Raw genomic sequence first — 13213 nt, forward strand, 5'->3', positions numbered from 1 at the left:
AGCGCTTCCCCTCTTTTTCAAGCCGTGTGTGACACAAGACGCAATAAATCGCGGTGTTAATACGGATTAGGTTGGAACAATTTGTCACACAAAAAATGTGACGCCACACTAAGTGCGATGTTATACCCCTCTATATCCTGTGACACAATTCATCTTGACGTAAGACCACATCAGGTAGCTCTACCCGTCACCATGCATGAAGTACACAGCCACAACCCCCAAAAAGCTTGGGCATGTACCGTTGAGTTGAACGACAAACATGTGAGTAGGGTTCTTACATGCAAACTCCGTTGTAGAGACGACTTAATTCAGGGTCCCCTCTGCATGTTTGTCCTACAAGCTCGAGCTCCGTGCCATGGGCACAATTACAGCCTCAATCGAAAGGAACTCGTGACGCTGTGGTGATACGCAATATGCACCACAGACCACTGACCTCAAGTCTCAGCTTTTTGAACTGCAAGACTGCTAGCCAAACATTTTGTTCCATGCGAATTGGTCCGTACCATGTCAAGAGACAAAACAAGGCAGCCTATCATGTGGCAAGTACTACCGCCCTGCAGGGAAGACGAGCGGGGAAGGGAGGCTCTAGCAAACACCGTGCAGATGAATCTCTTCGCGGGTGCAAGGCTCCTTCTTCGTCGTGTGGCTGATTACGAAGCTGGTGGTGACAGGGCCATTTTGTTGACGTTCGAGTCGAGACTGACATCAAGGACCAACCCTCCCAATCGCTGAGACAGAAAACATGGCTAAGACTCACTTCAGAGGCAGTCTATATTCTGCGGTTTGCCAAGAGGTTTATGGATCTCGCCGCGAGCTTGAGAAAGACGGCCACGGCTGTCCAAAGGAACCTTGTCTTCAAGATCCATCTCAGCATGGACTCGCACATCGTTACTCCGTCAAGCCTTGTGTTAATAGTGAAACATCCGATCTCCCGATAACATGCGCAACTGAAAGCAAGATTACCCACAATCGGACGTACAGGGGTCCGGGAAGACCAACACTAACTGATATGATGGAGTATACAACAAATGCCACGGTTACAGTTCCTCCATTTAAAAAGAGGAGAAGCGCTTAGTAGAAGTGAAGAGTATCGTCTGTTTAGAGAAGTGTCAAAGAACTTAACCAAGACTACCCCTCTGCATCACTCAACGGGCATGTTCCGTAACCATCAGTTGACTCCGTACTAAAATGGTTGCTGGGATTGAATTGCAGCAAAGATAACATACAAAAGTCCCAACTAGACTCTTTCTTTGTTCGCTCATATTAATCCAGTTCTACAGACAGAATACGCTATGTAAATGACAGTTTAAAGTTAAAGCATTTATAACTCCAAGCAAACACAGAGAATATCCCCTTCCTCTGGCGCTTCATGTGCCCATGTTGCGCTCAGCCATAATTCCAATACTACAAAGTGGTTTTTCGGTGTTGAAATGTCATGAAGTTGCTGCGGCATGACAAAAAGAAACTACCAATCCTAGTTAGCAACAGATGGAGAATAATGAATCGGGATACATCGCCAGACCACGCCCCTACTCACACAAGGTGTAGGACTCGCTACTGCAAGTCATGACCCAGTATCCTGGGATAGATTGACTATCGGCGACAACTTGCCTAACTCGCCACGGAGGCAGCGGATATGGCGAAGTTTCCTCATCCGAGATGCAAAACTCTTCTACTGTAGATGATCGCCAAATCTCGTCCGGAAAACAGTCAATTCCGGATAGTCCCTCTTGTTGGCAAATTGTGCTTTTCCAAGCTGATACCAGTCTTAGAACCTTCTGTGCAGGTATCCCAACCGTGAAATTCCCATGAAGGTGCGAATTCTGGTTGACGAAGTCATCCAAGGGCCGAAAGATATATCTCTCCTAGTTCTTTTCATCGAAGCTCAAGATTCTGTCCGCCATCCCCCTCACAGGCAGAGATAGATACATTTGTCGAAGCCCTGGAAATACCGTGGATATGGTACTTAGAAGAGAAGGGAATGGAGTTCCATCGAATACAGCAACTTGCGGGTATAATATTCGAGACTCGATTGGCAACACCATTTCAAGATGTCTTATGTTGGCCATCCTTTGTGGAAATATCTGGTTGTGGAATCCGCGAATAATGGGTCGCGGATTGACGTGAAAGGTATTAGTTTCGTATAATACTTCCATGCCTTCCAAATATCTACCGTTTAAGACTCAGAATTAGCAGTTCTTCGTCAACGAGCCTCCTGCCGAGCGGCAAACTTACGCCTTTTGACAAGACTGCAACCACCCCATGGCTCCTACATTGTGTTCTCCCGGCACGCATTCATCCCACTCCTCACAGCAACCGGTGACTTCAACACACTTGTCTGTGCTTGGATCTCGAGGTCCGCGAGACGTACCCATTGGTCCGGTTGGCAGTGGCGGAGGGTTACGGTGGCAAACTGAACCTCTCAATCGCCAGCGGCAGCGTCGTCTGAAACGATTCTCAATGAATGTTGGATACAAGAATCTGTAGTCATCTAGGGAGGCTATGCCGGCCCTTTGACGCGACCATTGAGCATGATCAGCACCAGAGCCATCTAGGGAACGCACGTGTCCCTTAAGTCGAGCGCGATGGCAACAAAAGCAGTGTATGTGCAGTGTGCGATTGCCAAAGGCGTGTATCAAAATCGGTCTGCGAATCTCGGGCGGTAACTTCTCAAAGAACAGGCTGTCTGTTTGAGGTGAGGGTGGTTGCGATGGTGTTGGTGCCAAAGCCCAGTGCTCCGGAAGATTTGAGTTGGCAGAGGATGATTCCGTAGTAGAAGATGATTCCACTGTAGAGGTTGGTTCCGTACTGGGGGATGAGCCAGATGTGGCGGACAATTGTCTTGGGAAGGATGAAGCTGAGGAGCGTCCTCGCTGTAGACGTCGCGAACAGCATCGTTGCCTCGAGAAAAGCCAACTTCGGAAGCTTGAAACCATAGCGGGCTATAATGTATACTCTTGAAGAATGCTTCAAATAATACAATGCAATGATGATGTGACAATAACTCTTTTGACTCAAAGTTGGAATAATGCCGAGTCGTGCCACTTGTTGGTTTCAATCATCAAACGATCAACAAGTGATCAACAAGTAGTAACCGCAACCAGGCAGAGGGAGGAAGAGATGGAAAGTCGAACCGTTGCAGTTTCTTCTCTCTCGGAATCATACGCCACTCAAAACAACTTCAGCAGTCACGCACTTGTGGCGATCTTGAGGGAGGCGCGCAGCACATCACATCTGAGTTGTTTCCATATTGGCGTTTTGTAAAGTCTCAAGAGTCTCAACTTCGAGGCCAATCCCCTGCTCAACATCGGCAAAACAACCATCAGATTGTTGCCAACAACGAAAGTCAGTGGCGATTGAAACTCCCACGAATTCATAAGATGCTCTTTTCTGGGTAAGGTCCCTTCCCTTTCACATTTTGCTCTATCAAACCCCCCGCCCAAACACATATCTCGAGGTGAGAAGTCTAACTTTACCGTAGAAATCCCCTTTCTCTCTACAGCTCACGAAAAGCCTCTGTCCGAATGCGAGCATATCCTATCACCCTATTCCTTGATCACATCGTCACTTAAACATCGTTTCTCAGGCCTTCCCTGCACAACACTAGGCAGCAATCGCCTCTCGAAGCCGCTCACACAGACGCCCTCGCACTCGGGAACGGACCCAGTAACCTCCGTGATGTATTTGCAGCATTTGAGCGGGGGTTTTATCACGGCGGTGATCGCTCAACGGTTGGACTCGGATTCAACGCCACCACCCATTAGCGGCTGAGGATGTGCTCATCCATTGGCCTTCAGGCGCCATCACTGCATTTGATGCTTGTTCTAATTTGGAAAACTATAAGCATTTTAATGCAAGTTGCCTGTCCACTGAGCAGGCGGCTAATTGGTCACAAAATAATGAAAGAGTTGTCATGACCATATAAATACGACCAATCCGACTCCCCAGGAATCACATAACACGACATCAGGATTCACACTGAAAGCATCAATTCCGATCTCTGCGACTTCTCATCTCTCATAATTACACCATACATACTCTCAACACATTCCAATCATGCCTGGCTCACTCGTAACTTGCCTCTGGTTCGACGGCAACGCCGCCGAAGCCGCAGAATACTACGTATCCATCTTTCCCAACTCCAAAATCACATCCAGACAAGCCTATCCCGAAGGTGGCAATGAGCAGCATCATTCTGCAGGCAAAGACCTGACCGTTGAGTTCGAGCTGAATGGACACAAGTTCGTCGGTCTAAATGGCGGGCCGATGTTCAAGTTCAACCCTGCCGTGTCATTCCAAATCATGTGCAAGGATCAGGCAGAAATCGACTACTACTGGGATAAGTTGAAGGAAGGTGGCGATCCGGAGGCGCAAAGGTGCTCGTGGGTGGCGGATAAGTTTGGACTTTCGTGGCAGGTGGTATATGAGAATTTCCCTAAGATCTTGGGCGGACAGGATAAAGAGAGGGCGAATAGGGCCATGGCAAAGATGATGGGAATGAAGAAGCTGATTGTTGATGAGCTGGAAAATGCGTGAAAGAAGTACCATTGCGATGATGATGTTTCAGCATCGTTGTTGCAACAACGTTGAACAGCTAAAAGAGGCGGGATATTCTTGACGAGTTTGATCTATTTATATTCTTGGTTATATTTCCAGCTGATAAATACACGGGTACCCAATGGCTTTCCGCTCCTATTCGAATGACATAGAGTATGAACATCAGTAATGATAGCTCCATGCTCCTCATATTCCAAAGTCTGAGGAGATGAAGACCTCAGCCGGGTGTTGCAGCACGTCAACTCCTGGAACACAATTCCATCAAACGTGTATGTACCTCTCATTGCGCCATTCCTCCCCAAAACAACATGCAAACACAATCTAACCTCTGCCAGAGCCCGGTAGAGAATTGTACAAAATGTTTCCAAACAACAAACACCCTTAAATATCAGCCGACTCTTGGGCATTGAGCCCCCGTATCATCCTTCAACTGCCCTGTTGTGGACCGCAACAACATAACTCATACTGGACTCTTATCCCAGCTTCACACCACAACATGAAACAAAACGCCGCTTATGCTTCTATCAGGACCTAACGTAGACTTCCAAAATTTTAATACCGCCCAGGTTACTCATTACCAAACCAACGCCTTGTCCAGTTGACTGAATGTCTCCCGCTTCCAGCCATGCAAAAATTGAAAATACACACTATCATCGTTCTCTATTCCCGATCTAGGAATAACCTTTATAATTCTTGCTTCTTTCGGAATATCCCCACAAGTCGAAATATGCTGTCCTTGCTCCTCCAGTTCCATTACTCGACGTGATATTGCACTTCCTCGTTTGCTATTCCAGAGTCCTTCTTGAATGTCAGATGATTCGAGAGTAGCCAAGGCCCGTCTTCGAATCATGGGATCTCGACAGCGAATAATTGTCCCGTAGAGAGCGGCAATCACACCGACTTCCATCTGGAAATGGGGTTCGGGGATGTGGTGGCTCTCGCCCGGCTCTGCATGATCCATGGCTAGAATCTGGCGAAGTTTGTCGACCATGGCGCTAAAGTCCGGACAATAGCTATCCCAAACTGAGGGATCATCTAGGCTCGAAACTGCTCTTACTTGGAGTTCTACCTCCATATACTTTTTGTAGACTCCCAGTAGTTTCAGCGTTCGCATCTCACGGAGGCCACTGAGCTGCGACTGGTTCTCGAAGCAGAACTTATCAAAAGTACTACACCAGGCTCTGAATCTCTCTGCCACCAGGCCCAACGGCAAAGATAGCAGTCCAAGTGAGATTCGTATCAGGGCTTCCCGTGCATCAAGGAGCGAAGTGAATATAAATGCCGAGTCTATGGCGCACCTGCGAGATCGGAAAAGTGCTTTGGCCACAATAATCATTTCTGGGTCGCGGGCGCCAACGAGCTATTTCAACATCGGATATGATAAGCCGTTGCTGTCAATAGATCGGTACGCCCGTTACATGACTTACACAGATTGCCTGGTGGGCGAGACGGGTAAAGAACGCCTCGACCAGGTTAACTATGGCATCTTCCTCGGCGCCGAGGGTGATATTTGGATTTCGATGTTGTGCTTCAAATTCCTGAAGAACCCTGTGGCCATATTTCAAGAGACGTATTGCTGCAATAACTTCTCCTCGAATCATCTGTCCAGCCCGTTAACACGGACCCGTTGGAAACGCCTGGAAACGCCCATGCTGCAGATACTCACCTCGATAGTAACAAAGACAACGCACGATATTAGATGGGAGAGTGGATGCTTCGGTGTTCTCTGGATATCCAAAGCCGCCTTTATTGCCATGTTGTGATGGTGCAGCGCATATATCCCCAGGTTATGTCTCTCCATAACCAATTGGTTGTTGGTCGAGTCCGCCGGCTTCATGAATAACTCGTGATATGATGACAATGATATCAAAGCATGCCATATCCCAGGCTCTGCATGTGCAATTTGAAGAATTTTCGTTGTCCAGAGTTCGTCCACAAAGAACTTGGAAACTTGGGCCAGTGTCCGCTCTCTGAAGAACTGGACAGCGCGAAATTCGTCTTCTGAGGACGGTGTTGGGTACGTTGACAGGGGCATCGGTGGACTCAGTGTCGCTTGGGCCGTAAATCCGTCACACTGACGGCCGGTTGAAGTGCCTGTTTAATGCGCCAGGTCAGATCCAAGGCTGGTCTTTCTTCATATTAGTGTTTCGACAGGTATGCAATATCTTACATCTTAAACAGAATGGGCGTGTCTCATCACACTTGATTCTTCGCGCTGGGTATAAATTGTTAGATTATTACCACTTTTTGTTTGTCTGTGATGCTCGTGATGCAATCACACAGATACTGAATCTGAAAAGGGGCAGTTCAAACTAACTTCTGTACAGCAATATTGTTAGTCTCATATCTTGTACCTTTCAAGTACCCTTCCTTTGGCGCTCGAACTGAGAAATATATCCGGTAAAAAAATAACAATAAAAAAAAAGTAATAAGCATTGCGTACTTACTTGCATGTTTGACACCCCGTCCTAACCTTAGGGGCTTTGGCTCGCTTTCTTTGTCCAGGCTTTACACGGGTCATCGTAGTCGTGCAACAGAGCGAATGGTTCCTACTGGTCCAAGACCAAGACAGTGAACAACAGTCGCAGCGAAGGAAAACAAAACGATTCCGACCCGTACGACGGAGGAACAACCAACTCCTGGGGATGCAGTTGATCAAATTCATCTCTCGAGAATGCCTTCTTCTTCAACATAGATCTGCCAACAGGGCTGATATATGAACCCATGGCCTGCCTATACGACGGAGCGAATCAAGGATGTCGCGGCTCCACAGATCCTCCACTAGTCGTTCTAGTTGGATGGCTCTTTTTCCACCTGGCGTTCTTTGTTTTCACAGACCTGACCTTGTCACCAGTCGGAGACGAGCAAATCTTTAGTCTGCCTCTGAATCTCGAAGGCTCCACTGCGGCCCAGTTCCCGGGGAATGCGCCGCCGCTCTTTGTGGAGACTAGAGATAAACCATTGAGGCTTTGAAGATGGTCAGTGTGCAGAAGTCTCCTCCATATTCACAGTGCCTGTTTGTGGAGTTGCTCACGACCCTAGGACGGGAGCGGCAGTTCGGAGGATCTTCCCTGGGGTTCTTGTTCCAGGGTGTGGTTCTGGCGTTGATCTTGACATTTTGGTGTCTCTCCTGAAGCCAGGTGCCCTATCATGGGTAAACAAGCTCAAAGCCACATGCTGGCGAGGGACATGTAACACGTTACATATGCTGAACACCGCTGCTGCATCGAACAGAGGTCGACCTTGCTGTCCCTTGGCCGCTGCGACTTGCCTAGAATAATGTAGTTGTGATTGGGGCGGATGACTGCCACCAGGAATTAAGCTCGTTGATCAACTTGTCGAATACCACCACGTAATAGTTTGCTGGGGCCTGTGAGGCCAATAACCACAGCAGGCAGGTACATGCTTTGACTGGAAACCGCCGACGCAAGTGTTCAACATTCTTGGTTTGGCGTTGGTCTTGGCTACACTTGGACAGGATACCATTTCACAGTCAAACGGACTAGCCTGTTCGTCGACACTGCAATCTAGTGTTAGCCGCTGGGTTTAATGGTATCGTGCACGCGACATCCCCAGATCCAGTATATGCCTAACGTACATTCTATGCCCTTCAGTTATCCTTGGCATCTTCAATTTGACAGGCCATTGGGGTTGTATTCGGCATGTTTTCGTTCAAGTGCCGGCAACAGGCAGGCGCAAGTTGATGCTCACAATTTGGCGCCCTTGATGTCGTCTGAAGACTAGGCCTCCTCCCTTCGCGTGACAATCCACCAGGAATTATTGGTGAAATTTTAGCCCGGGAATAGCTTCATCCAGGCCAATACAGTGCCGATTCCGGAAGTGCTATCAACAATCTGTCCATCTCACCGGAACTATCCCCATTCCTCGTCGTACCATCACCGTTGAATTTGATCTAGATCCATTGCATGAAAATTTTCCATCTCTCGCGTGGTGATTTCCTGTTTCATCGGAATGTCACGGCTTTTGGCAGGCACCGCCAGTCTTGATACAACGAGACACACACCTAGGCAAGCCCGCCAATATGAGGACGTAGGCCTAGCCACCTCCGAAAGCTGTCCCCTTAACTGGTAGAGGGGCAAAAAGACCGTTCCGGATGATGTTGCCGACAGTCGGCTTGGCGGCTTGGAGTGTCTCCCGCGACAAGCGATGTACGCAACGTAGCTACACCTAAATTGGAAGGCCAATCGTAGACAATGGAAAGAATTTCCAGGGCTGACTTTTCCACCTTCTTCTCTTTCCACGACATTATTGCCACCGTTGGGGCTAAGTAAGTAATCTTCTTTTTAGTTCGAGAAGTTAAGGGCTTAGCAGTATTTCATCATCGCAAAGCCACGACTTCAAAGTTCGGTAACTTCGGAGACCGCGGCGCCGAAGGGCTAGGGGATACCTGAGAGCGCTTGAAGACCGATTAATTTGACATTAGCACATGCCCGTAGCGTTTGCATGAGCGTTTTTGACATCAGTGTCATGGTCGTTTCTCCAAACGCTGCCAAGTGAAATATGGGGCACCGGAAAGTTTACTTGTTGGTGTCATGAGGCTTCTGGGTTGCGACAGCTTTCGGGCCTTATCTGTTTACCACTGCCGCCCGCTGCAGCCACGCTTCGTCCCGAGCCAGTCAGGCTCATTTAAGCCTGGTAGTTTGGGTATACTCTGTTGTGATATTGCCCATATGATTGAATCGATGATATCCAAGATGTGATGCAACACGCGAGAGCTGTTACGATGTCTCCATAATGTCGCCCCGATCGCTCCGACAAGATTCCGTCAGCCCGAAACGACCAGTCCTTTCCTCCTCTTGTAACCGATCCCAAGCTCAACGTTTCGTTATGCTTGGGCAGTAAACATTACTAACCGGTGCAAAGTTGACGTAACTTAGGCCAGCCATCAGACCAGGGCAGTGACGGCGTTAGACTGCACAAGGCAACTGGGTCACCATGGCGTTGGCCATCGTGCCTCCACAAAGCGAACCGGTAATATACCGTGTCATCAGGTAATGAATGGGGTGTGGGCTAGGCTGTGCTGTTGGCAAGTAAATTCTGTGTCCCTTGACGGGTCCGGAATGACGAACCAACTTCACCTTGAATTGCGGGTAAAGCCTCGCCTGAGACAGGAGCTGCGACTCATCAATGTGACCTTGAGCTAGGAGCCAGATGATTACAATTTCCCTAATAAGTCGAGAAATGTAGGTTTTCAGGTCCAATGTCTGATCGGGCTGGTCAAAGAGCTGTTACCTTTTTGTTCTCGGCAGCAGCCTTTGCTGCTCTCGACAGAACGTGTTACATACTTCGCGATGACGCCATGAGGAAAGGCGATCAGTTGTCAGCTCTGGCTAAGAGTCAACGATCGGTCGACTGTCCGCGCTTATAGAATACTTGTTCGTGATAAAATAGCGGTGATTGAGGACGAAGAAACAAAGAATCAGGCATATCCAACCTACGACCTCTCGGCTGGAGGGAGGTTCCAGCGAGATCACGTGAGGCAATCTGCACCTGCCCGACCGGGATTCTAGCTCAAGCAGTTGGCGCACAGCTGTCAAGCATCAATGGCAAGATCCACCCCCCTCGACAAAGCTTCACCTTCCATCACTTAAATACTTTGCGTGACCCTTCTGGTTGAAAGGCGCTTTCGAAATGGCGTCGCGCTCCCGTTCCCCTTCGAGGGACCGCCAGAGATCTCTCACGCGTTCCATGTCACCTCGGTCAGACGACTCGCGCTCTCCCCGCCGCAGAAGAAGCTACGATTCTCGCAGCCCGTCGCGATCGATGACGCCACCTCCTCGTCGCAATGGGCGATACCGAAGCAACAGTCGAAGCCGGAGCAGAGGACGTGGAAGAGATAGCAGAGATGGAAGCAGCTCCCCTTTGACGAGAAGCACAAAGGTCTGTTCGCGATTGTGACAGTCTACGGTGACAGAAAACGCTAACTTGCCTGAAGATTGTTGTGGAACGTTTATCGAAGAATATCAATGAAGACCATCTCTACGAAATTTTTGGCCAGTTTGGACCCATCAAGGATCTTGACTTGCCAATAAATAGAACTTGTACGTTTACCCTCCGCCTAAATCGCTACGATGTCTAACCTTAGTTCAAAAAGTCGGAACGAACAGAGGAACCGCGTATATCCTCTTTGATCATGAAGCCGACGCCGAAGCCGCAATATCTCACATGCACGAAGCTCAAGTTGATGGTGCCACTATCAATGTGTCCATTGTCCTGCCGCGGCGAAAACTGTCGCCACCTCCCCCGACCGCCCGCCGCGGAGCCAACATTGATCCTCGAATTCCCATGTCCGGACCTCGAGGTGGCGGTCATCCTGGACGAGGTGGAAGCTTTAATGTCGGCGGTGGACGTCGTCGCGGCTCACCATCAGGTCGATATGGGCCAAGATCGGACGTGTACCGCCCCTCATCACGATCGCCATCGAGATCCCCAGGCGCACCACCTTCCCGGGGCGGCGGCACTCGATACCGCAGCAGATCTAACGGTTCATATTCGTCTCGTTCGCGCTCAAAGTCTACTGGACCCCGGCGACGAGGCGGTGGCGGTGGTAGATTTGAGGAGGTGGACGACAGACGACGCAGTCGCAGTCGCAGTTATGACAGTTATGGCGGCCGAAGCCGATCACGAAGTCCGCGTGGCCACCGATAATGATTAGACGGTGTGTACTTTTAGGGAAAGTGGCCGAAATTGGGACATTCGGTCGGCGGCGTTACGGTTCTACAACAGTGTCGATTCGGACAATTTGGGATGGCGTCTTGTGCTAGTGTTGCTCTCGGAATCGGTTATGATATCCGACGGGCGAGTCAAGAACTGCAATTTTTCTATGAAGTTGCAGTTTCTCACATTTCTCTTCAGTCCTTCACGGACATTATTGGTCGTCCCCGGGTGAATATCAGGATCGCTCGCCATCCCAGAAAAAGCGTGTGAATTTGTCCGTTGTTTGAAACGATATATTTTGCTGCCAATGTACAATCGTATCTAAATATGCCCATAATTCTTGTTCCCATCATATCATACAAACTCATCTATCATATCTATCCTGCTCAGCACCTTGCGCCAGATGAAAGACATCCCCCCGTCCTCAAACTCGTCCTTTATTTCGGGTCATCAGTGCAGATGTTGCAATCAAGCTGACCACCCGTGATAGGCAGCTCCTTGCAACCCTGAATTCTAAAGCTCTTCATCGTGGAACCTTCGCTGCTAGTCTGGCCCTTCTGCCACTCCTTAATAGGGGCGTCGCCAGTGGCAGAGCCCAAGATCTTGCCGTTGCACCCAATGGCGTCGTGAATGGTGATGGAGCAGCGGGACCAGAACATGCTGCAGAAGGAAAAGGAGCCAACACCCTTGGAGGTGATGCCTGTGTCGATATTGTAGCAGTTCTTATCACCGATGGTGCTGAAGTAGTGTCTCTTGTCGCCGGACTTGTTGGCGCCGGTCCAGACGGTGAAGCTCCATGCTTCGGCGCCCATGAGGGCAACGGAGGAGTAAGCGAGGAGGGATGAAACCTTCATTTTGTGTAGTTTGAGAGAGTGTTGTCGGATTTGTGTGTGCAGGAATGTGAGAAGATGGTCAAGGATCTTGAGTTTGATGAGTAGTTTAATTATTGGAGACAATGTGGGAAGTTGGAGGGTTTTTATATTTGGCTTTCTTTGAGCAGAACTGCATGACATTTGGGACATTCAATGTCCATCTCGAATTTTATGATTCGGAGTAATATCTTCACTATTTTTGGGTTTGATCTCGTCCAGGGTGGGGGTATTTCAGCCATTTAGGTGTAATAATACAGAATAACCTGGTTATAATCCAGAGGGCGGAAAGGATCTGCACATTGAAGATCATTTAGTTGGAAGTAGTGAGATGCCAATCTTGCATCAAGCCGAATACAACACCAGAAGCGTTGTTAGGCCGTGGTGCGTGAAGCTGACCAGGATTTGGAACACATTATACTCTCATTCCCGGTCAATCTTGGAGTTTTGGACCACGTTTCCGTCTATAACTCAGCATCGACATACTCAACTTCAACAACATATTCACAGTTTCTCTTCACCAAGTCACACGAATCAACAAACCGCATTCGGCAGTGACGTCAAATTCAGGGTCGCGAATCGGATTCGCCCGACCCTCAACCATCTCCCTAATACCATTGGCGATCTTCACCTGTGGCTTTCAACAACCTGCATAAGCAACGGCACCAAGACGCCACATTCCGCTTAAAATAGCATAACACCCACTAAGCTGGGCCAATATTGGCCCGATATTATTGCCCTTAATTACTCCCAAATAACCTCGTGCCAGGAATTTTGACCCTACGACCGGCGGTTCCTGTTTTGAAATGGGAGCAAAAATAGCCCATGGCTGTTTCATGTTCCTGCGCATTTGCAGCCTAACAGTCGGGACTTTCCATGATTCAGGGAAACACTAGACGATTTACTATTTGGGGATGGGGTGATCTGCCTTGGCTGGCTATACGGATAATACGTGCGAATAAGAGCCTTTTGGTGGCCAACTTGCAACTTGATTTGCTCTTCACGGCGGTTATCTGTGCTTGTTTCTTTGGTTTGCGTTTTATTTTTGTCTTGAGATTATGCGAAGTACAAATGACCTATTCCAAACCCGAGTTACAGGGACATTAGGA

At 48.8% G+C, this 13213-nt stretch overlaps 4 protein-coding genes across 4 annotated transcripts; 3 read left to right on the plus strand and 1 right to left on the minus strand.

The window, feature by feature from the left end:
* Positions 1–742: 742 nt before the first annotated feature.
* VFPPC_08617 (hypothetical protein) lies at positions 743–1075 on the plus strand (the record flags this gene model as incomplete). Its single annotated transcript, XM_018287293.1, has 1 exon — positions 743–1075. The coding sequence occupies one exon, from the start codon at positions 743–745 to the stop codon at positions 1073–1075; it is 333 nt and encodes a 110-aa protein (XP_018144259.1).
* A 2981-nt stretch (positions 1076–4056) lies between these two features.
* On the plus strand, positions 4057–4536 carry VFPPC_14444 (3-demethylubiquinone-9 3-methyltransferase; the record flags this gene model as incomplete). The annotated part of the gene is made up of 1 exon (XM_018292213.1): positions 4057–4536. One exon carries the CDS (start codon positions 4057–4059, stop codon positions 4534–4536), a length of 480 nt encoding a protein of 159 aa, XP_018144260.1.
* A 5673-nt stretch (positions 4537–10209) lies between these two features.
* Positions 10210–11226, plus strand: VFPPC_08618 (nucleotide-binding, alpha-beta plait; the record flags this gene model as incomplete). The annotated part of the gene is made up of 3 exons (XM_018287294.1): positions 10210–10458; positions 10514–10619; positions 10673–11226. The coding sequence occupies 3 exons, from the start codon at positions 10210–10212 to the stop codon at positions 11224–11226; spliced, it is 909 nt and encodes a 302-aa protein (XP_018144261.1).
* A 446-nt stretch (positions 11227–11672) lies between these two features.
* VFPPC_16126 (hypothetical protein) lies at positions 11673–12089 on the minus strand (the record flags this gene model as incomplete). Its single annotated transcript, XM_018293879.1, has 1 exon — positions 11673–12089. The coding sequence occupies one exon, from the start codon at positions 12087–12089 to the stop codon at positions 11673–11675; it is 417 nt and encodes a 138-aa protein (XP_018144262.1).
* Positions 12090–13213: the final 1124 nt, after the last annotated feature.

Source organism: Pochonia chlamydosporia, chromosome 4 (assembly GCF_001653235.2).
Source record: "Pochonia chlamydosporia 170 chromosome 4, whole genome shotgun sequence".
Classification (NCBI taxonomy): Eukaryota; Fungi; Ascomycota; class Sordariomycetes; order Hypocreales; family Clavicipitaceae; genus Pochonia; species Pochonia chlamydosporia.